General features: G+C 31.1%; 2 protein-coding genes across 3 annotated transcripts in view; one reads left to right on the forward strand and one right to left on the reverse strand.

The window, feature by feature from the left end:
• LOC112467582 overlaps positions 1-835 on the forward strand; it is a 4794-nt gene extending 3959 nt beyond the window's left edge. Inside the window, exon 5 of the mRNA XM_025036268.1 lies at positions 375-835. Coding sequence (XP_024892036.1) covers positions 375-638 — 264 coding nt within the window. The 3' untranslated portion in view covers positions 639-835. The remainder of the gene's footprint in view (positions 1-374) is intronic.
• A 2004-nt stretch (positions 836-2839) lies between these two features.
• Positions 2840-17535, reverse strand: LOC112467559 (centrosomal protein of 164 kDa). 2 transcript variants are annotated; one of them, XM_025036244.1, is made up of 11 exons: positions 17262-17535; positions 14240-14488; positions 11739-12515; positions 10614-11461; positions 10100-10519; positions 9429-9754; positions 7941-8359; positions 6595-6767; positions 5915-6131; positions 5269-5463; positions 2840-3929 (listed from the first exon to the last, which is right to left on the reverse strand). In XM_025036244.1, exons 1-11 carry the CDS (start codon positions 17338-17340, stop codon positions 3682-3684), a joined length of 3951 nt encoding a protein of 1316 aa, XP_024892012.1. In that variant the 5' UTR covers positions 17341-17535; the 3' UTR covers positions 2840-3681. The 2 variants fall into 2 exon arrangements, with proteins under 2 accessions (XP_024892012.1, XP_024892016.1); XM_025036248.1 differs by lacking the exon at positions 2840-3929 and having other exon boundaries at positions 5400-5482.
• Positions 17536-24595: the final 7060 nt, after the last annotated feature.

The following is a 24595-nucleotide window of genomic DNA, read 5'->3' on the forward strand; positions in this document are numbered from 1 at the left end:
AGAGAGAGAGAGAGAGAGAGAGAGAGAGAGAGAGAGAGAGAGAGAGATTTCAATTTTGATTTAAATAACAAACAAAAAAACTATTTAAAATTAATATAATTAAAATTATAAGATTACAATATTTACATTTGAGTGTTTTAGGGCTGGTTGTTCCAGCCTGTTGGTAAACTGCCTAATAGTTAAATCATATGTATGTCTTTGTTTATCCTTTACATAGGACAAAGATAGACATGTGATTTAACTATCAGGTAGCTTACCAATAGGTTGGAACAACCGGCCCTTAATTATATGTACACATATACGTACATAACCGAGATACATTTGTAATTCAAATATATTAATAAAGTGTAAAATTTTTTAATTATGTTTAATAGATTCGAAATTTAGTTAATCAAGCAAGGAATCCGAATCTACCGAATCAGTTAATAGCGAGAATGACTGGTTCTGATTCTGCTTGCATTCGATTATTATTATGCAAATCATCTCCGATCATAAAAGCAGCGCAAACCTCTCTCAATAATAAATTGCAGAATTATATGCATCGAATGATTGCGTGGTTACCGTCTAAAGAGGAATTTGAAAGAAACGGCGATGAATGTGAAGAGAAGCATACTGATTGCCGTTTATTTTTGTCGTAATAGTTATTACCATTTCAAGAAAGTTATAGGAAACGATGAAATATTCGTATTAGAAAAGTCAGAGATATATTTCTGTTAAAGTCAGATAATAATTATTTCCACCAATGTTTTGCAGATATAATTGAGTTTCTTTTTCTCTTTTATATTACAGACTAAAATAATGTTTCGAAGATTAACGATATTTTTACTCTTTGCATAAAAAAAATATCCAACGCAGAAAATATTATTAATATACGTATATATATATATATATATATACGTGTGCAAATTGATTTTGCATTGATTCCTATTATAATGTTGCGGAGAAGATTTACACTGTTATATTGGTACATCGTATATAAGCACAAAATACGCGACAATGATTGCACAATAGAAAGTAGAAATAACGTTACTTGTAAAGATAAATCACATAATTATCACAATTTGCACTAATTCGCTAATTAATAATAATACTTTATTTAAATATATATATTTTATGAAAACGTATTTGCGATATAATAAGGATGGTACTAATACAAACAGTCTCTACACTTTGGAATCTAGAATTTTATTATATCCGTACTTAAAATTATAATTAATTTTTTAACTTATACGAACAATAATATATATAATCTGTTTTTTTCCTTTCTCTTTCATTAATATAGATTAATTTTTTGATCTGTCTACGGTCGTTATAGTTACATATATAAATTATTCTGTATTAGTAGATTACTGACACACACATGATGTCGATTACATAATATCAATTTCAATAATCTTAAGTTTATATAACAATAATAACAGAAATATGAAAATTGAACAAAATATTATATACATGTAAATATAATTGTATATTTTATATAGATTGTCTATTCATATTGCTCATTTTTCGTATATTTAATGTTAAAAATTCACATCAAGTTATCATTGATGACTGTCTTCATTAATGAGTGGCACAAAAGTAAATTACCAAAATTTGTTATATTATTTTATATGATATCTTACATCTGAAATACGCATATCTTTTACATATATTCATCATAATTTATTTCAATAAAAAAAAAAATGTTTCTTATGACTTAAAATACTATACTATTTGTATAAGAGCTGTGTGTATATACTTACGAGTAATTATATAATTTAAATAAAATAATATTTTGCCTACATATAGATTCATAGTTTTCAAGTTTTAATACATTATAAGAATTATGTAAAGTATAATTATTTAATCAGCTATACATTATATATCTATATTTCAAAGTGCGCAAACGTCAACTAATTTATATCATATATTTAATGAGATCACGATATTGTGACACAATTTATAAATATTATATGTTTATATGTTATCGCCTTTCTCTAAAAGTTGATTATAGTCAATTATGATCGTCATTGGAAATTCGATCGATCAACAAACATTTGGCATATATTCAACTTATTTAGTAAGTAATTTACGCGACCTATACACGACGTTTATCATTATCCAATTAAGAGAAAGTTTTGGCATTTGAAAAATGACTGATTAAGTATATAGAGATATTTTGCTAAGATTATGCGCGATCTTGCTAAAATTGTTCTGAAAATAATAGTAATGTCTTTTGTAAGTATTTCTTTTTTGCAAAGTATACGACATGAATATTAAAAATTTGATTTAGGTAGAATTAAGATACAAATTATAGAAATTTGCAAAGTATTCTACTAAGTATTACGATTGAGTATTTACATTTTTGATTTAAGTTCCATAAAATCACAATTAGTAGTTGGAATATCGCGCGTCACTACGATATACCACAAATTTTCTTTAAACGCAGTTAAGAGTTTTACACTAATATATGTATAATATACTATTTATTATATATAAGAGTTATATTCGTTATATATTACAACATGTTACATACTAATTAAGAAATCGATCCCGAAAATATAGAGAAAATCAACAGAAAAAAAACCACGGGTCGTTTATTATAATATGCGTCGTATCGCACCAATATACAACATCAAAACCTGGAAATATTTATTTACAAAAGAGACTATCCATCAAAAACCTCATTCATATAAATATGCATATGTGCACCAACCCTATATCATTAATTTATAAATCTTTTACTTACAATGTAATATAAAAATCAAAAGTGTCAAAGTGTTTATTATTATCCATGGATATACTAATGTACAGGTGATTAAGTGTATATAAAACAATTGAAAAAACTGGAAGACAAAAGTGAAAACTAAGTTTCTTTAATAGTTTTTAATTTTACCATATAGTAATATACGTTTTGCAATATTTGGCTTTCGAAAGAATTTGTCAAGAAAACAAAAGTCTTGCTAGGCGTAGCATTTTATTGAAATCGCGGTGTATTGGATATTTCTATATATTTTTTTACTTGTATTAGATATGGTCTCTCGATCTCTGTAGGTATATGACAAAATATAATTACATAAAACAATTATGCTAAAACTGCTATACTGTCCATTAAAGTTTGGAAAATTCTTAATCAAAGTTATTAATAAAAGTGTTTCAATTTTATCAAAGCGCGATCAATTAAATCTCCATGATTTAAACTTAAATTATTATAATTGCTACTGTAAATGGCTATTGTGAGTGTTACATATTAATTATCACGTTCAATTTCCTTCTCGTCTATATATATGTGAATTATCAATTGCAATAGTATACATATATTCTTATATTCTTGAGTTCAGTTTTGATAATTTAGCGAAGAGAGAGAAACAAGATTCGGAGCAATAAGCGAGCGCAGATTTGAGTTTTATATAAATTCGATGCATTTATGTTTCAAATAGAATTATTTTCAATTATTAAGAGAGAGAGCGTATATAAAATCATTTTCAACGAATTCTTAATCGTAATTCATGTAAAATAAATTAACTAAATAAATAAATTGCACAATTAATAAATATATTATTCTATAAAGATATTAAAATACGTAAATAATTAAGTAATGACAATGCTATACCCTTAATTAATCATCAATTCAAAATTATTTGAGAATACGGATTAACTTGGAAAAAAAATTGAGATAAGAGATTTTTTAGACGTAGACCTTTAAAGAGTCGCCTGACCAGGACTAATCAAATCAGTATTTTCAACGCGAGCTTGGCGTAGCCAATCCCTGAGATTTCTGGTCCTTTCCATCAAATTCGAAGGGTTCCTCTCGACTGTACCAACGCTGGTGCTGAAGCCGCTATTAGGGCCATACTGAGCGATAATGTTTTGAGTTGTGGTAATAGGAGGTTGTGCAGCGGTTAATTGAGATAGGATGTTAGATTGTATATTGGGCGTACCAAAGGCACCTAAAGAAAATAGAGAAGTTGCTTATATTCGCAGTTTCTTATAGATAGAAAAAATTCTTATACTAAAAAAATATTTTGCACTTTATAAAAAATTATTTAAATTCAATCACGTGAAAAAAATAGAACACATTATTATTTTATGGTACTAATTTAAAATATATGTATATTAATACACAATATGATATAAATTAATTTTGAAAATATTTCACATTGGTTTATAACACAGGCTTGCAAATTTTGACGTTTTTTCTGCGGTCTGAAAAAGAATACTGATTTCTTATATAGGTTTTTACGTGCTGAATCCGAATCCGCAAGCAAAAGTGTTCAAAACGCGTTTTGACCATTTTTGAAGATTCATAGCTGATGAACCTGATGTGCGAAAGACTTTTAAAATGTCTTAAATTAAAACTTGAACATTATACTTTAATATAAGAATGTCAAATCTTTTACTGCAGGTACCATTAAACCTCAGACGCGCTTTGTAGGGATACGTTCCAAGCGCACGCGTACATACGTAGACGTGCCTTCTTTTGGTGTGCGTATTCCCATCACCCGACTTTCGGGTGAGCCGTGTTTTCATTTTGGCATTTATGACGAGAATTTTCCTGAGGTTTATTCATTTTTTGCGTATACAACTGCCGAGACAACTGCGCAAATGGATTTATGAGCGAATAACATTTTTTAAATATTTTCCAATAGAAACAATTATTGTTTACACAAATAAAATGAATAATTTTTTACAAAGTATAATCTCTTATTCCCATGTATTAAATTCTATTAAAAATTTATATTATTTGTAATGGTTTTTTAGAGGATATCAGAATAGCAGAGCGTACACCAACCTTTAAAAACAAAGCGCGCCTAAGATTCGTCTTGGGCTGCGTTCGGGGGGAGCGCGCTATTAGCGCTATTTGCTTATTCTATCCTTGTTTTATACCTGATGAGCGATAAAGATAGAATGATGCAATAGTGCTAATAGCGTGCTCCCCGAACGTAGTCTTGGTGGTGCCTATGAGGTAAAAAACTTGACATTCTTATATTAAAGTACAATGTTTCAAGCTTTAACTTAAGACATTTTAAAAGGCTTTTGCACATCGGGTTCGTCAGCTACAAATCTTCAAAAATGATTTAAATTTAAAAAGAACGTGTTCTTGGGAGAGCTTTAACTCCATTTTTCTAAAAAAACTAACGTGAGAGGACACTGTTGCGAATTCGGATTCAGCGCACAAAAAACTATAAGAAACTATACGGTTCTTTTCCAGACTGCAAAAATTACGCAGACTTGTATAAGTATCATATAACCTTAAACTTTTGTATAAATTATATTCTGTTTCTTTACCTTGCATGCTGTTAGGCTGCGTGGTGAGATGATGAAACCGTAACCAACGCAAATAAGAGTACATAAGAGTCGGTGTTGAAGATATATTACTGTCTTGACGTTTGTTCAAGACATCCCAAATCTCTCGTATTTCTGAGTTCAAGTTTTCTAAACTCGCAATAATTTCAGTAGATTCTTGATAATGGTCTGGCTTATCTAGATTTCCAACAACAAACTATACAATGTAATGCAAATTTACGTTGTTCATTATATAACAGTTATGCATTGCATTTCATATAATTGTATATTTTATCTCTTCTCTATCTTATTGTTAGTAAAATATATATGTGTAATTTTTTCATTGTTTCTCTCTATAAAATTGACAATGATAATTTATGAAATAAATTTATCAAATATAACTACACATACAGCACGTATTTGTCTTTTTTATTTTTAACAAATAATTGAACTAATAAAATTTAACAGTACAGAAAAAATGATAAGCGTTTTATTTGAATATCAAATAATAGGAAGTATTACAAATTAAAAAGTAAAGTAATTTTTACTCATTATTATTATTATTAATACAAAGGTTTTATCTGTTTTTAAAATTTATAATATATATGTAATAATAGTTTAATGATAATTAAAAATATTTGCAACTCACCTATAAAAGTATCAGTTCCTAAATCAGTTGAGCTGAAACCGCTGCTGGCACTCGACATGTCGCTTAGTTCGTCATTTTTAGCATCGTTTTCATTTCGCTTGTCGTTTGCCACTCGCTCCAGAGATTGTTCCAAGTGTCTTAGATGAATGATTTTTTCACCTAAAAGACTTTTGGTGCGATGTAAACTCACCTCCATATCAGAGAGTTCGCGTTCCTCCTAAATAAAGACAAATATTCACACTCGTTTATTCCTAATAAAAATGATATTAAAAGTTTTCTATAAAAACTATATTGCGATATAGATAATCATTCATATATAATATATAAAATCATTCATACACACACACACACACACACACACACACACACACACACACACACACACACACACACACACACACACACACACACACACACACACACAAACACCACAGTTATCTCCTTTGGGTTATATTTTCTTATATTAAAAACAATAGAGATATTTAAAATAATCGTATATCATGAGTTACATCTTGCATATAGATATTATATATTTGAACAGCGCAACTTGTTAGTTAGAAACGCACATTAAGAGACTAAGGACTTGTTAAGATGTATACTTTGTGCTTTAAAGCTATATTTCTTTGTAACAAACTATCACTTTTGTCTTATAATCGACAATTATACAAATTATGCGATACCTGCACCAGTTGTTCCAGAGTGGCTCTCCCGCTCCGTTGTTTCCAAGCTCTTTGCCTACCCTGAAAGGCACTTTTTTGTTGTCTCAGCGCCTCGCAAGCCCTTCTTACCGAATCCTTCTCCACATGCATCCGGTGTCGGAAGAATTCTAGCTCCGAAGAGGCATTCGCTGGCGCTGTGAAGGCAAGTACCGTGTGTTGCTTTCAATTTGAAGATCAAAGATCATAGCTAAGTTTAAGTTTTAAGCCCCAAATGTTTAAAGCTCGATATTAAGATGAAGAAGGTGATGAAGATGATGAATTTATGAAAACAACGTGCAAAAGCAAAAGAAAAACTGATGGTGCACTCACGAGTCAGAAGGATATAAGCCGTTAACCAAAGTAAAGTGTATATAATCCTACGAAAAAAGGAAATAATAAAACACAACTGTGATTACGCTGTATCGATAAAAATAATAGATACAAGTAATAGATACGGTATACAACAGTTTCGCTTAAAAAAGTTAAAGTTTGTTTGTCGTGTTATTTACACATTTGCAGAATCAAGATATGTAACTAATAATAACAATTTTATTATATATGTACTGTGCTAGAAAATAAAATATTTAATAGAAAAGAAAACATATGTAATTAATTGGAGATAATTGTAATATATATTATCTTGTGAATTATTTGGTGATGTAATAGAGATCGTAATAGAGATAGAAATAGAAAGTATAATGTGATCAACAAGTGATATTATGTATAATAAAATTAATCTCAAAAAGTATACATATGTATAATATGCACAAAAGTACGCTTATTTACAATTGTTCAAATACAAATATAAATACATATAAAAAGGTATTAATTATATTTTCTGAAATTCAAGATATTGTTATTATTTATTACATACATATTTTAAAACATATAACGTTCAGATCACATAAAATCTACATTCTTTAAATAACTATCTACGAGATATTCTAAAATATTTAAAATATTTATTTTATATCTGAAATTAACTCTTTTTATAATTGTACATTAATATATTCTTATTGTTCAAGTTTTTATATTTATATAATAAATATATTTAAAAATATAGAGAAGAATTTGCACGCTTCGCCCATGAAAAACAGTGAATTTTTATTTCTGGAAAGAGTTGCATATCACACTCATTAAAAATGCGTGATACAAATATATTGTTTTTTAAACTGACTTGATTTTTACCTGATTTGATTTAAATCTAAATGAGATGTTTAGGGATTTTACAAGAAAAATTTATATTCGCTTGAAAAAGAAGTAAGGTATCCCTCGGACAATATGTACGGATATATACTTAACGCGCGAGATAAGTTTGAAACAATCACCTTTATCTTGGAAAGGATATCGCACTGTATAGGCCGTTTCGTTGCTCGGTAGTTGGTCACCGAGATCTTCCAGCTTCTTCAGCTGTTTTCTAATGTTCTCCACCGGATTTTCCACATTGTTGTTATTACTACCGCTCGAGCGACCCGCGCTCGAAGTAGCTTTCTTACTGAAGCTCTTCTTTTTCTTCGTTATCATGTTAGTGTTCGTCTCGCTGGCGGTAGTAGTATCGTCGGATTCAAATTTTGCTGCACTTTTCAAGCCAGCAGCGGCGGATGCGTGTTTCTGAAACCCCGCGGCCGCTTTCTGACTCCTTGAATTTTCCGGATCGTTTTGCTCTTCGACTTGTTCACTCGCGCTTTGGCTGTCCTGCGATTTCGCGTTTGTTACTGGACTCGAGCGCGCGTTCTTCAGCGGAGTACTGCGAGCACGATTTAAGGCCTATAGCCAGACATTAGGGCGAATCGTATGAACATGACGGAGTACCTTCACAATCTGATCGTGTTCTTAACAAGGACATATTATATTGCGCGCCGCGCATTGCCTCGACGAATAAAGACTGACGATATAGACTGCGAAGGTACTAATGTGAAGGTACTAATGTGATATCGAAAATGAACGTGCAGCAACATTGGTGTTTTGACATAGAAACTAGCGAGAATATACGTATTTATTAATTATTACACAAGTCAATTATCTCCTCACCGAATTGATTTATAATACATGTAAGAAAGAATATACGGTTCTATTTACAAAACGATCAAGATTGCATTATTTCTATATGTTTTTTGAATGATTCGGACGAGATTATTATTTCATAAAGTGTCTAAACGAAAATCATAAGAAAGAGTTTTGTTGCTATCGCTAATAGCTTTAGAGTTTAGAGAAAACGATGCAATTTAAATAAATGTAGCGTTAACATTTAAAACTCTCGCTAATTACTAAAAAAAACATCAAGTAATTAAGTGATCAAGTATAATAATAAGGGCAGAAAATATTAATGAGATGTAACATGAAATGGCATGCTTGTGCTATACGCCGAGCGTGCTTATATTAAAAATTGCAGATTTTGATTATTGCACGCTGTTACTGTTAACAATAAATAATATTATACATTAAATGTATACTTGCTGAAATAAATCAGCAAACTGAAGTAAAAAAAAAGTAATTACTATTTGATTCCACCATCATCATTTAAAACGTGCAGTCACTATTTAATTTAATTAGATATAATTTATAAGATAGATATTATTAATTTCAATTTCATCTCTTTATCTATCAAGTCGTTCAGTCATTATTATAAAAGAGAAAGAGTCGACCACTGAGACTGAAGAGTGAGAAGAAACTCTCTAAACTCGTTAAACAATATTATTAGTGCTAAACTTCTTTTCCACATATACATATAATTAGCTTATTTCAACGTGTGAACGTTGAACGTTCAATATACTCAAGATCATGAGATCGACTCCACTTGTATTGAGAAAACTCACTTTTGTTCCGACGAATCGGTCTTGTCTGTCCTCGTTCTAGTGGATGTCGATCTTTCTGTTTCCGAGGCCGTGGTATATCCCTCCTTTCTTCTACTTCTTCTTTCGACTGCGAGGCGAACATCGTTCTTCAACTTCATATACTTTTCCTTGAGCGCCGTATACTTATCCTGCAGCAACCGTTTCTCGCAGCGCATCTTTTCAAAGTCGATACTTTCTTGTTGAAGAGCCCGCTCGGTCTGTTTTCTTGCCTCCTTCTCGGCGTCCCGTGCAAAATCTGCGCGGATTTCCTCCAGCCGCTCTTTGTACATCTTACGAGCGAGAGCTTCCTAAAATTCAGCGAATAAATTATTTTTATTTATTTTCTCGATCACAAGTGATCCAAAATCTGTTAAAGAATGTATAAATGTACAAATTTTTGTATAATGTATAAATATGTATATATTATATACGTATTATATATATATATATATATATATAAAATAAGAAAAAAATAAAGATAATTATACGTATACTAGTACGTATATAATTATTAGATTTAAAGGAAGATTATTTGTAGTATTAAAATCTTTTTGTTACAATAATAAATTTTTTATTTTTGAAAATTGACGCATTGACCATTAACAAATCATCTCTTACACATTTGATATATACAGTACATATTATATACTTACGTCCATTCTAAAATCGCGAAGAATTTCGGCCAAGCACTGCTCGTGATCCTCAGTAAATTTAGTGATTTTTTCTCGTTGTTGTATTCTCAATTCGTTTCTTAAATCTTCGAATTCCTTTTCTAGCTCTTTTTTTAAGGTTTCGATTCTTTCGGTATGTTGCTTTCTCAGCTCATATTCGTTCAGCTTTGCGAGCTTTTCTTCACCAAGGTCACGTTCGTGCTCATTCTCTAGCTTGCCCATCTCCTGACTCCTCAACTCCAAAAGTTCCCTCTTTCTCTCGTCGAGTTCCGTCTTTAGATTGGCCAATATTTCTTGTCTCTCTTTTTCATAACAGACTTCTAGTTCCGTTCGGACCTTGTTCAAATTTTCCATTCTAGCTTGATCCATTTCAGTGATTAATAATTGTATTTCCTGCTCTTCCTATGAAAAATTATAATAGATTCTTGATGAATAAAATTTTATCTTAAATTAACAAGATAAATATTTTTTTAATGTTACAATGAAAAAGAAATACCTTTTGTGCCATTCCCTGTTTAATTTCTTCTAATCTTTGATTCAAAAACTGCTCTATTAAAATCTTCTGTTGAGCAAAATTTTCCTCAAGTTCCTTTTTCTTTTCCTGTAACTTAATATCGAGTTCGATCCTGAAAGCTTCAATCTCTTCCTCGTGTTCTCGATTCATTTTCATCTTCATATCGTCAATACTTGAAGAGTATTCTAACTTTGGTCGAACAAATCGCTCCTTCTGCGCGTAATTCTGATTGAATCTCGACATATCAGGTGACTCATCATCTTCGAGTTGTCGATTTGACAAGCGATTTGTCGCGTGTCTTGCTCTTTCAATAATTAATTTTGTTTTGCGTATCTCATCGGAATCGCTGCTTTTTGCAGTGCTGCAATCTGTTTCGCTTTTTGACACTATATCAATGTTTTTCACTTTTTCACCTAATTTATTAGGTAGAAAATCAAAGCTGTTATCTCTTTCTAGAGTATTATTCGTCATTTGATTACGATGTTCGTTTTCCGAAACGTTCTGCACGAGAAATCTCTTGCCAACTATTTTTGCGTTTTTTAATAACGATTCAATTTTATCTACAGATAAATCCATTTTATCCTGCTCCTTCTCGTTAGAATAGCCGTCCTTGTCGTCATTGTTGTCCCCAAAATTTTGCGAAGTTGATTTCCACGGAGATGGGATGGTACCAGTAATTTTATCGCTGATTACAGCCGATATCCGTAGATTCTTATCTTCAGATTCGGAGTCCCAATCGTCCTCAGATTCTGAATACGTGAAATTGATGTTGAACTCCTTTTCTAAGTCAAAGCGCACGCTTTTGCGTTCCTCATCCAATGGTCGATCGTCTATGAACAATAGAATAAAAGTCAGATTACAATAGCAAAATTATATTAATACTAATTCAAGGATTTAAACAACACTTGAGGTGTTTATTTTACACGCTTAAATTATTATCTTCTTGCTTTTACTTATGGTGATATATACAATACATATCTTTTTTTTAAACAGTATCAAGATGTTTCTACATTTGCAAATAAACAACGTAAGTATAATAGTATTTACCTTATAGAATAAATATAAAGACGAGAAAATATTCTAACAAATTATTTAGATATATATTACCATCTTCAAGTTGTTTCTCCCTCAGAATGGATTTGGGTCTGTCACCAATAGTGTTATTGGTTTCGTCAGAGATTGTCAATGCCCGGAAGTCCTCTAACTTGCCGCCATCTTGACTAGGTGTGGTATCTCTACTTCTGTTACTTTTTAGAAACATTGAACCACCACCACTAAGAGTTAACTCCTTTTGTTGACCCAACTGACTTGGATGTTTCTCTTTGTCGAATTTCTCAAGTTTCTCCGGTCTGGACAACGCACTGGCGCTGAGTTTGTCAATGTCGATTATGTTCTCTTCTGAACTGAACTTGCTGGAAAGTTGTTCCCAATCTTTCTCATGCCATGGACTCAGCGACTCAGATCTCTTTAGTACTTCTTTAAGATCAAGCTCTTTCTTCATCGGTGTTGTCGTGGTTATTGCAGTCGCATCCCTTGTTTCGAGCAATTTAGGACACTCATAAAACTTTGGGTCGTGAAATTTCAAGTTTGTATAATCCCTCGCGGCCCGATCGCTTGACAAGGAGATTACGTTGTCAGATTTTGAATCACTTTCCCTTCTTGATTGAAGCCTATCAAATGAAGAGGGACGATCCTTTCTGCGTGAACTGTCGATTTTTTCGACTTTCCGTAAAGGTGCCAGTTTCATAGGAATTTTAGTGCCTGCCATGCCAGGTCTCGCATGGACAGTTTCTTTAACAGTTTCTTTTGGAATAATAGTTTCTTTTGGCAAAGTTGCGTCCTCATGAGACTCAAGATCTTTTGCTGTAGTCTTGGAATCTTCTTCTGCGACATTAAAAAATAATTTTGCCATTTCTGTTACGTTATTATTACTTTTTGTAATATATTTAATAGGCTCTTTTATTACAAAATAGACTACTAATATAATGCTAGTAAATATATTAAAGTAGATATTGATGTTTTGGCACAAACATAAATGTAAACAGAGATAAGTGAAAAGTACATGCAAGATTTTATACATAAAAACATAAAATTTCCGTTATTTATTAAAGAATAAAATTTTTGAAACGTACGAAATAATAAAATTGTCTACACCTACATATAAGGAATATTATAAAAAATTATTTGTTTTAGTTTCTGTTATAATTTATAATAGTATAATTATAGAGTAAATAAAGAAAGTCAAAGATTAAGATTACAAGTGTCGAGAAAATTGCCATCGTTTTCCGCTGTAAAATGTATTAATTTTCAATCAAAGTTTTGTAAGCAGGAATTGAAGAAAAATTGTATCTTGACGATCACGGCGTTTGATTACATAATAAACATGATTATTGCAACAGTGAGGAACGACCGTATACGAAGTCAGTAATATTCAAGGTCTTGTTAGAAGTTGTTGGTCATTTATGTAACACTTCTGAACTGCATAGTATCCGTTCATTGATTCGAGTGAGTTGATTCAATCTATCTGGGAAATAGATGTAGATAACATAACTATTATAATCATTAAGAACAGAAGTATTAAATTTACAATGCAATTATTAGGTACTAAACGGCTATTATAAACATAATAAACATAAATAGCATTTTAATTTTATTTTACTTTTTTACATGATATTTTAATCGTTAAAGTTTATTCCACATTTTTCTAATATCAAAAAAATATGTTGATTTTGATGTAATTACAGTTTATACGAAAACTATGTACCTAATAATCTTATCTATATTAATAAGCTGTATAATTTAAGTGCTTTTGAAAGAAAAAAGAAAAAACCTATACATATACTTTTTTATAAAAACACGAAATACTATATATATTTATTGAATCAGAAAGTTATTCCAGTAATATCACAAAATTTCATACATGTTGAGAAGCGGTACATTAAATTCTCGCTAACGGCTGCAGCGCGATATTCATAATTGATATGTAGAAGAATCTAAAAATATGGTTGTACTTGTCGTAATTTTGACGCAAAGCCAAAGCATTGCTCTGCCAAGTTGCACGATTTTACTGATTATTGTGAAGCATTCGGACGATGCGCGTCAACAGTGTTGGGTATTAAATGACGAGCGTATAGCACACGCATGATTATAACGTCAAATTGTAGATTTAATTACTTAATCTCCCGAGAATTGAAATAGTCATGACGAAAGCTTGTGGAAAACATCATTGCATTACGTTAATTGAAATGATATCAAGGCAGAGAAATGGTTTCTCTAAGTAAAGCGTATATAAGATATAATTTTTACGAATAACAGTTCAGTATTAAATTTAATATTTTTTTCTCTAAAATTTTTGATATAAGATTTAATACATTGTAATTTTATATAAAAATTGATCTTTAATTATTTTATAAGTAACTCAAGTTTTTCTTTATTTCCAACGTCATGTTTACTAATAACAGTTTATTGAGATATTACGAAGAACCGTAAGCCCAAAGCTGTGTGTAAGATAATGAAATGAAAATATAAAAAGATATGATTTATCATAATTCTGTTCAAATAAGAGATTTACAAAAAATATTATGAACATAAAATATTATGATGCATACCAAGGCTCATTTGCCTCTTATTGCCAGCTCTAGCTTGTTCCACGAGTTCTCTGTAAACTGCGTCCAGGGGATGTTCCCAGGTGGTGGTGCCGGTAGATGCCTGGTAATAATACCAGGCATCACTAGCTTCATGGAAGCACGGAGACCATCCCTTAGGCAGGGCTGCCATAAGACCTTCCCGGGCCAAGTCCAGAAGGTGTGGTTCCGCATCGGGATCAATTCCCAAACGTTTTGCATAATCCAGTAACTCTAGAATTATGTTGTTGTCTATTAAATTATTAGTACATCACTAAATATAATGTTGATCGTGTGTATTATTAATAATGAGTCGATATCTGTTGTCAATATTTTAATATTATTCGAGACAAAAGAGAAACGTGAAAAAGTTGAAACTAATTAACAATGTACAACAGTAAGGTAGTTTCAATGTGTATAATATAATCACAATCAGTTTATTGATCGATAAAAGGATAGAAAATCTTCGATAAATTCGAGGTAATGTTAATTTAATTATTTACGGCATATAGTATTTTTATCCAGTATAGCATGATTTATTAATAATACCCTTGTAAACTTTAATCACTAGAAAGTGGATCCCTGTATCTTATTATATCGAGCTCAGGTAAATTGTACAATTCATTGATCACACAGTTAACCGGGTTAAAAGTATTAAAGCGCAAAGTTACCTCCTTCCATGGAAACTGTTGCGATAGCGTGATGAGCTTATGGCCATTTAACATTATTCATTATTAAAGCAGACATTTTTCAATATAATAGTGTATTATTGTTTAACATTTACAAAATAAGAAAAATATTGATAACTAAATTTAATGATCGATTAATCATATCATTTAATCCGTCAATTACCTATAACTCGCTAATTAAAAATAGGATATATTGTAGTTTCAAAAATGATTTGAACCTTATATATTGTAAATCTTATAAAACAACATAAATTTTATTGATTTTTCGATTTGTGTCTCTCTTAATTACCGAAATTCATAATGATTAAAAATAGTTGCGCGTATGCGCGTGATACATGTGAAAAGATATCATATAAGTAAGATTATATTCTGCGACAGACGAATTCTTCAATGTCACAAGAAAAATATAGGAAATATTACTTTTTCAATGTTTTTCATATCAAATCTATTATATATATATACCCTATGCTTTGTTTCTTAATTTTACTAAAATGTAAGTATAACAAATGTCTTTTCATATATATGTATGTCACAATATCAATATGTTCTAATATCCAGCAGAATAAAATATTTTGTAATATTTTAAAAAATATTTTAAAAGCAAAAAAAATCTGTTGAAGTAAATTTATATAAAACTTTTTACAAATTTCATTTACGTGCAAATGACATATATATTCAACCCTTTTTACTATGTAGACCGGCACCCATCAGTCAACATAGCACCTGAAGCACTCTTCTACTCGAACTATCTTTTCAGAGGATTTAAAAGCGTTCAGAAATTCCGCCGGGGAACAAAAATGACCGCTGCCGCACCGGGAGCTTTAGGTCAAATGTTAAACGCTGTGAGGTTATCAATGTAAAATTTCCTTCTGCCGTAAGGAGTCACGAGGAAGTATCACGAGCATAAAAGGCTTCAATAAAAAATTCCATCAGTCCCGATAACTGGACAGGTGGTGGTGGCTGCCGTATGGGGGCAAGTCGAGCTACCATCTGCCTTCGTACCGCTGGTCAAAGTGTTGGTCTTCATTTTGCCGGTTCGATCAACCACAATTCCAGCTACCGTAATAGGGTTGATCCTCACGAACGGAAGTTCTGGCTTGAAAAATCCTTGTTCCAAATTCTGCCAACGGTTTGAAAAATTTTGGCCAATAAATAAGACGGGCTTACTCGACTGAAATGGCACAAAGACGGTCGAATACTACGACAAAACTTTCGCCGCACTGCGAATTATTGATTTTCCGGAGCGCGCTGGGAAACGGGCTCAGTATTCCCGCCAGGCGTGATGTAAATAAACAAGGAAACTTGCTGCTAGCTACTAGGTCTCTTTTACACTTTTCTTTACTTTTAGACTGATTTTGAATCGTGCATTTCTTTAGGAACGTCGCTTGATTACTTCATTACGTTTTACACGGCTATGAGTTTTTTTTATTGCTTCTTATACCGTAAACCTAAAAAAGCGTTGATCGGTAATTGTTACACGAATGTACAAATTATTTGGAAATAGAAGAAACACAATTTGGAATTTAAAATATTTCTAATTAAACGAGAGGACTGAGAGGAGTTACAGTAAAGTGTCAACAAAATTAGGTACAATAATAAAGTAGTTTACAATTAGTAAGCAATTTTACATGAAAAGTTTGTCAGTTTTCATCATTTGTTTTTATATATTCAGAAAGACAAAACATATCTAGCAATATAGTGAAATATAGTAATATTTTTACGCAAAAAAGTTAAGATGTCAAAATGTGATGAAACAGCTAGCTGCTAGACGATGAGGCAAACGGAAAGAGATGAAGCGTATGTGTCTTGTAGGATATCAAAATGGAATCATCGTGGCCTAAATGTGATGATTCTATTGTAGTAGAGAGGATTATCCAGGCTTTATCGTCTAGTTTGAATCAAAGCGATAATTGACTTTCTCGTGCGCTTTGTACAATGGCCAAGTTTGTCGGTAATAATCTGCTACGTCTATCTGATTCGTTAGTCAAGTGTGCGCGATATACGACGAATCTTCCAATCGTTCGAATTATAGATAACAGACAGATAATAGAGAGCTCTCACCCTTGACAAGAACCATATTGACAAGAATTACTATATCATAACAGACACAGGGCGTTACGGGCGGGGAGGAAACGGTGGAATCATCACATCGATCAGTTTGGTACGTAATGAACGCCCTATTCCTAGATATGAGAGCGTGGCTCCAATAACCGACCATGGTGGATTCGATCAATTGAATCCACCATGGTCAATGCGGCGATAAAAGAGAAGGAATGGGAGAAAATCTCTGAGGCTCTCTAGCTATTTCCTGCACGTACCTTCGTTCGTCGGATGAGACGTCTCGTCGAAAACCTCCCTGCACACGATCGTAGCAGCGCTGTCTTGAGAAATGCTCATGCTAACGCTGCACCCCAACACCCCGTAAACGTAATGTTCGCATTACGCGGCTACGTTTTCCATATCCGTGCGATGAGCGAGATAATTATGGTACATAGGGCCTGACTCATTTTTCCATATTAGTGCGCGATACGTACGCGCGCCTTTTGCACTGCGCGAAGCTCGTTCGTCGACGGTCAATGTTGAATTCAGCTATTCTGCTTGAACGTAGGCGGTGGTAGCAAAGTAAGAGAAGGGAGGATAGTGTGTGGTGTGTGTATGATGTATGTGTGTGTGTGAGCCGCTGGTTGCGCCCCCCCGTTTGCCAGCTGCGGAATCAGCTGTCTGGTAAGAAGTACTGTCAATGATAGTAACTTTTTTCTTATCATCGAGAAGCTCGTCAATAAAAGGCATCGTATGATATAACGCACGAAAACACCTTTTATGGAACTCTCGACTGTTCAAGATCGATTAGAGTATAGAATGGCTTTGAAACGTATCCTTACAAAGATAACCAATCATTAAACTGATAAGAAAATATTTATCAGGTCTTTTAATCATTGGTCATTTTTATTAATAAGTTAATAATACAGTTTATACAATAGATTAAAAATAAGTATAAATTAATGCAAGTAAATATAAAAATAAAACTGAATAGTTTAAATTGTTAAGTTTATTACGTAAGTACAATTTATGGTATCATTTAATATTATATATAACAGCAATACTTATAAGAAGAGAATAACTTAATTGAATTGTGCACGTGATTAAACTTTTGGCAAATAAAAAATCATATTTTAATAGAATATATTTTTGCCATGATAGTGTTATAATTAATATTAAATATAATATTTAGCTTGTAATATTTCTAGTAATAATTCTCTTTAATGTATGTAATATTAATAAAGAGAAACATTTTCGTGTTATATTTTTATTTAAAACTTTTGAAACATCTACATCTTTATCGACTATAGATAATAAAGTTATACATATAGATATATAATCTGCAAATTTTTGATTATAATTTTTCAAAAATTAATTTAGATTTAAAATATTGACAAAATATTAAAAGCGCAATGAATGGAAAAGGACTTTACTGCCCTGTGTTTGGAGGGTTGCATTAATTTTTTTTAAAGTGTAAGATATTTTAGGATCCTTATTGCTTTAAAGGTATATTCAAATAGATACAAACGAACAAATATATATTTAATAAAATGTATAATAAAATGTGTATCATCATATTAGTATTAGTATAATAATGTAATAACTTTACTGTATAATATTTCTAATGTAATATTTTTCTAATGTATATTTAATGCGATGTGCGCAATTTTATTCTTTAAATCTTAATTATACTTTATAGCACAGATTACATTAAAAATAGTATCTTTTATCTTTTTATCATAAGTTTCATTGTAGTGTAAATACTGTTTAAATTAATAAAATTATAAAATTTACAATTATCTTTTGCAAGAACAAAGTTTGTTATAATTTAAAAGTAATTTTAAAAGTAATTAAACATGCGAAAAAACTGTAGCTATAGTTAATATTATATTTATATCTACTTTACTCTCAGCTGGTTAAAATAAAATGGATCACGGTTCTTAGTCCTAACGCATAGAGGAAGCAACTATACGGTTTTTTAACACTCGATAAAATATCTTACTTTTATAATTTTAATGCGATGATGTTAATCTTGTAAATTTCTGTAAATATTGTACGAAAAAGAAGAAATAAAGATTAAATCTGATATTATGTTCCTAATAGGACAAAGATCTATATTCTTACAAAAGAAAAAGGAGAAATATTATCATATTAAATTGTTATTAATCTTTATAAATAACAATTCAATTTATTTATAAATTATAAATAACAATAATTTTGCAAATTATTAATATTAATTTATTCCATTAATTTGAAAACATGAATTATATTTAATTAAGATGTTAAAATTATAATTATAATCGTACTGATATTTTATATATATATATATATATATATATATATATATATATATAAAATATATATATATATAAAATATATAATTTATATATTAATATCTCACTATTTTTTATTCCAATTATTATCTTTGCAGTATTATGAACAATATTATTTTCTTATTTTACTTAAATAAATTGTATTTCAAGAAAAATTTATCTCCTTATTGCATCAAAATATCACGTATTCTCTACAACTAACTTCATGATATCCGACTATTTTAAGATCAAACTTTTCTTAATGAAGAACGGCCTTTTTACGGTTCTCAAACGATTGCAATAAGAATAATCAGGTAAAGATCATTCTTGGGGAACCCACGCGCCTCTGTAGCGTAACCGACACGCACTCATAGAAATGTTCATTAAAATAATAAAAACCTGACTTCTTTCCAGAGCAAACGTGGTACCAATCTCGCAACGCCCGCATCTCGGTAAAAATAATGATCAGATATCGGGCGACTATTGATCAGAGGGACATTTAAATTTCACGCCACAGCAAACAATGAGAAGCCACCGATCTGCGATGTTAACGACTACGACAAATGTTTTGTCGAAAGCAAAAATTAAATGATAATGATATCTTGTACCGACGCGACGTGTATTACTTGCGGCCTAGATACAAGATATTTCTTGTCTCGGTTTGCTCTCTATCTTCAATTCATGTTATTAAACTCATCAGTCTTAGATATGTGCACGATGTCAAACTTTTTTTTATTTATATATTTTAGCCCTTTCCGATAAATGGATGTAAATTGAATAAATTTTAAGCGATCTCCTACAAGAGCTGTAATATCTTGATTAATTAATTAGAAAATTGTTAGGAAATAATCTTACAAACTTGTGAATGTGTGTATGTGTGTACGTGTGTGTATGTGTGGATATTTTAATGTAATATTTTATTTGTTGATTTCTGTGGAAGATATACGGACGTTACAATTGTCGAATTCTTTATAAAAAAGAAGTGCACAAAAGATAGAATAATGTGTAACTTTTTTCACTTGCGTGATGATGTAATAAAGTCCGTTAGTAGCCATCATGAGAAATCGTTGCAGCTGAGAATCAGGCACATTACCGTAGTAATAATAAATCCTATTGGTTGTTAAATCCTTGAATTCACATCGAGGGGGATCCCTAATTCGACCTAACAATCTAACACCGTTACCTAGTTAAATAAATGTCACACTGCGAAGGGTGCCCAAGGGTTGGATACCGGACTTAGTAGACCAACCCCTCGAAAATGGAACAACGCCCGCATTGTTCAAAATGGTGGACGTTGACAATACAAATTATATATGAGAGAAAAACTACAATAAAGAGAGAGTATTAAAAAAAAGTAATATGTATTTAAAAGCATGAAGATAAAAAGAAAAACGAGAAAAACACAACATTTCAAATATGCCGATCTAAAGCTTCAATTGTGTTGATTATAACTACTTTTTTTAAGTCTATTATATTGGACGATTTAAGTTGAAGATAATAAAATTAAAAAAATGTGCATATCTATAATCGTATACTAATATAGACAACTAATTTGAAAAAAATTATTTTTAATATTTTTAATTTTATACAACTTGCTTTTTAAATAAAAAATTTTTTTTTTCAAGTTTTCAATTATTATAATTGTCTTTATTGAAAATATCTCTTTAATATTAGCTTTTATCGATTATTTAAATTAATATACTCCTAAACAAATCTTTCTACAAATTATTTATTAGCTTAGCAGAATAGTGCGTTATTCCCAAAGTACATTTCTTTTATTTATTTTTTATCGTATACCCAACGTTTCTTTAGGATCTAGAAAAAATTCAAACTTTTGCATGAGATTTTCGACCGGAAGAGGCATAGAAATAATTGTAGTTTTATCGTTGCATCGCTTCACACCTTTAATATCTATCGAGTATAATCTAAAAGCCGCTGACAGCATTCTTCGTGGCTCGAAATAATGATGCAATGTTTTGTTAGTCACTGAAGATGTTTATCTGAAAAGATCACGCATGGCAGCCGCTGTCAGCAGATGTTCGTTTCTCACGCAACAGCAATCAAAACTCGAACTCGCAGCGCGTTTTTTGAGGATTTGTTAGCAGAATATATGTGTATATAATAAACGTGAATATAATAATATATTAAACGTGCTTTACATATTTAACTAATCATTATGTCGTATAGTTCTGTCTACTCAAAACTTTAAAAGATCAAATTAGTTATTACACATAATTGCAATAAATTCTTGATGTAAACAAGATACAGTAAAACTGATTTTTATTTTCTTGATTTTTGAAATTTTGTTTTAATGTTATCTAATGAATATTCCAATAAATTTAAGTCCAGACACAATAATTTCCTGTGCAGACTGAAAACTACTGAAATATTACAATAAATGTAAATAAAAGATGTACAATTTGACATATGAGGACAAATGTTAGGAATTCATATTGAACAATAAAATTAGTAATATTATTAGTCTTTTTCTTTTTATTCTATATTTTTTTTCTCTCTCTCTCTCTATTATTATTATATTAAAAAGCTTTTGTAGGAACTAGGACACAACTATTTTAAAAAAATATAATAATAATTATACACTTAAAATTAGCTGTCGTGCAAATGTCAGTATCAAAAACACATTATATTTCTTCAAGTTTCAAAAAGTAACTTAATAGTTGATTATATAGTATTCTGCCGTTATAACAATCAGAAATTAAAAAGTTGAAAGACAGTTAAAAATATCGAGCGTAACGTTGAACGTCAATCGAAGTTAATGTGCAGGTGTGATGCAATTATCTTTATCCTTAAGAAGATTATTTTAAAGAATGCAGAGTCATGATCTTCTTTGCCCAGTCATTAGAAAGTATTATATTATTACAGGGACATACATTATCCAGACTAGTAGTATATATACAATTATTAGAGTAATAACTCGCACAATTAGTATTTTTAATGTATATTGTTTTATTTTTAATAATAATAATATCATTTAATAATTATATGTAGCAAAACGTTGCTTTATTAGCAGTTTTATAATTTTACGAATTGCATTTAAAATGTTTTAATTTTTTATGATTAATATTAACGTTATCACATACATTTTTATACATTTTTTTACATTACAAAGTATTAAAAAATATACAGATATACAGATATTATGGCAGATAGAGAATCTGATATATTTTTAAGTCATTCATATTTTTAATTTGCATTCAAGTTACATTGACTGTGATCTGTTCCACAGTTTCTTCTTCTTTCTCAAATCGCGTTTCACTGATGATTCGCGGTTCATGGATTGTCATTAGTTCTTCAATGTTCTTTTTTCTTAATCCACATCTTTAACGGTAATTTTAATGCTACCTGGGAGCTACTCATATGGAAGATTGCGCGTTAAAAGAGAAACGCTGGAAAGAAGCGGCGGCATTCGTCATTGCGAATGGGCGGGGCAGGAATTTTACAGTGCAACAATTTGCGAGAAGCGAGAAAATAATTGCAAGCTCCGTTGGAGGAGATATGAAGCGAAAAAGTATGATGCTTTGGCAAAGCTTTGAGCATTTGTCTTCGCTAGTTGCGAGAAGAGCAGGTACATGCGCTGCGATAGAAAAAGAAAGAGAGAGAGAGAGAAAAATCTAATTAAAAATATTGCGCATTATACCCGGCGTGCTGCGAAAATGCGGCTATTGTTTAGAAGAGTTGAGAGTTCATTTAGTTACGATATATGTACTTGCAGTATGTATTTATTTTTATAGAAATTTTAGGGCAGAAGAATATATTTTATATATTCTTATATATAACAAGTATGCACACGCGTTTTTAAACGTAAATCATATACTGGTAAATATTGAAATATTCGCAAGCATGATGGTCGATCAAGCGCTTTTATTGGTTGCGATGCGAATGTGATTGTACATATGTGCATTTGGAACAGAACGGCGCGGTATGGCGAACCGCAACATAAATATTAATTGATTGCGAAATAATTGATCAACTTCGTAATTAACTAACAGATTTAATATAGAATCACGAAATTAAGATGACATTCAAAGAAGCTGATTTTCAACTCTTATAATTTAATAATAACCTCTTATAATCTAATGATTACCCGAAGAAGTAGCGACGTATTGCCTGCTCCAAGAGCTCAGAACGGAGGTCTCGGAAGTGAAATATCGTCGTGGCTGTACGTTGAGCGTGAATCAGATCGATGGCTAGCGTCGATATTGAAGCTGACATGTTTTGAAACATATCCCTTTCATCGGTACCAGTTTCTGAATTTCTATTATGAGCGTATACTTCGGCCGGTTTCTTCCCACGTGCTTGCGTAGAAGGGATACGTGTCATGTTACACGGCATTTTGTGTGCGACTCGCGAACACCGGAAGAAATTTTGACCGCGAGAAATCTGAGATACACCAAAGGATCTCTACTCCAGACTCATGATCCGTATCGAGATCACGTCAATCGACGATCAATGCAGAAGGATTATATACGAATAAAGCTTCAATAAAAGTACCGGTCGAAGATTTTATTTTGAATTAAAAGAATCGCGTGTTTTTCAAATAAAATCATGCAATGAAATAAGAGCAAAAGCTATTAATATAATGGCTAAATTATTGGAATGTCAGCAAACAACTTGATTGTTTGCAACATATTACTCAAAATAACAATTTGTCAATTTCTAGAGTTAGAGATATGTATATATCTAATGTATAGAAAATATTATAATTAATTTTAATTAATAAATTAGTTTAAGAGTTACAATTACGGATACCATGTCCTAATAGCAAACGTAGGTAAAAATACGTATATCAACTGTAAAATATATAAATTTAATATTTATTCTTCTAGTATTAGCTTTACACGGTCAAGAATTTCGAGCCACGTGGAGTAATCCAAAGAGAATTTCATCTTCATAAAGTAAATCTTGATAAATCTGCGCAGTGTGTGTGTGTGTGTGTGTGTGTGTGTGTGTGTGTGTGTGTTTGTGGATAGTAGATACGCCACAGATATCATTCAATAAAACAACCAACGACGTGTTGAATGTTCTAATATAATACTGGATCGTTGTGTGACCTGCCATGTATCTCAAGACGCCCATTTACATGTCTACAACGCTGACATTACATATCCGGCTCCGGGTATCCTTTGAATAAGTTAATTAGAACAGGTACAGCTTTCAGTTCGGTCCAAAACAAAAGCGTCCTCTACCAAACTTAATCAAAATAAGAACCATTCAAGTGACACCCATACTTTGCTCGCGACGAGTCTCTCATTGTTAAAAAAAACCTGGCATTTGTCATC

The sequence above is a fragment of the Temnothorax curvispinosus genome, unplaced genomic scaffold (genome assembly GCF_003070985.1).
Source record: "Temnothorax curvispinosus isolate PA1 unplaced genomic scaffold, ASM307098v1 QBEX01001663.1, whole genome shotgun sequence".
In the NCBI taxonomy this organism is placed as follows: Eukaryota; Metazoa; Arthropoda; class Insecta; order Hymenoptera; family Formicidae; genus Temnothorax; species Temnothorax curvispinosus.

Coding starts and splice junctions, on each gene's coding strand:
- LOC112467559 (XM_025036244.1), bottom strand. CDS start 17,340: ATGAGCATTTCTCAAGACAGCGCTGCTACGATCGTGTGCAGGGAGGTT. Junction 9,755..10,099: donor TTCGCGATTTTAGAATGGAC/GTAAGTATATAA, acceptor GCTGAATTTTAG/GAAGCTCTCGCTCGTAAGAT. Junction 6,132..6,594: donor CTCTGGAACAACTGGTGCAG/GTATCGCATAAT, acceptor GTCTTTATTTAG/GAGGAACGCGAACTCTCTGA.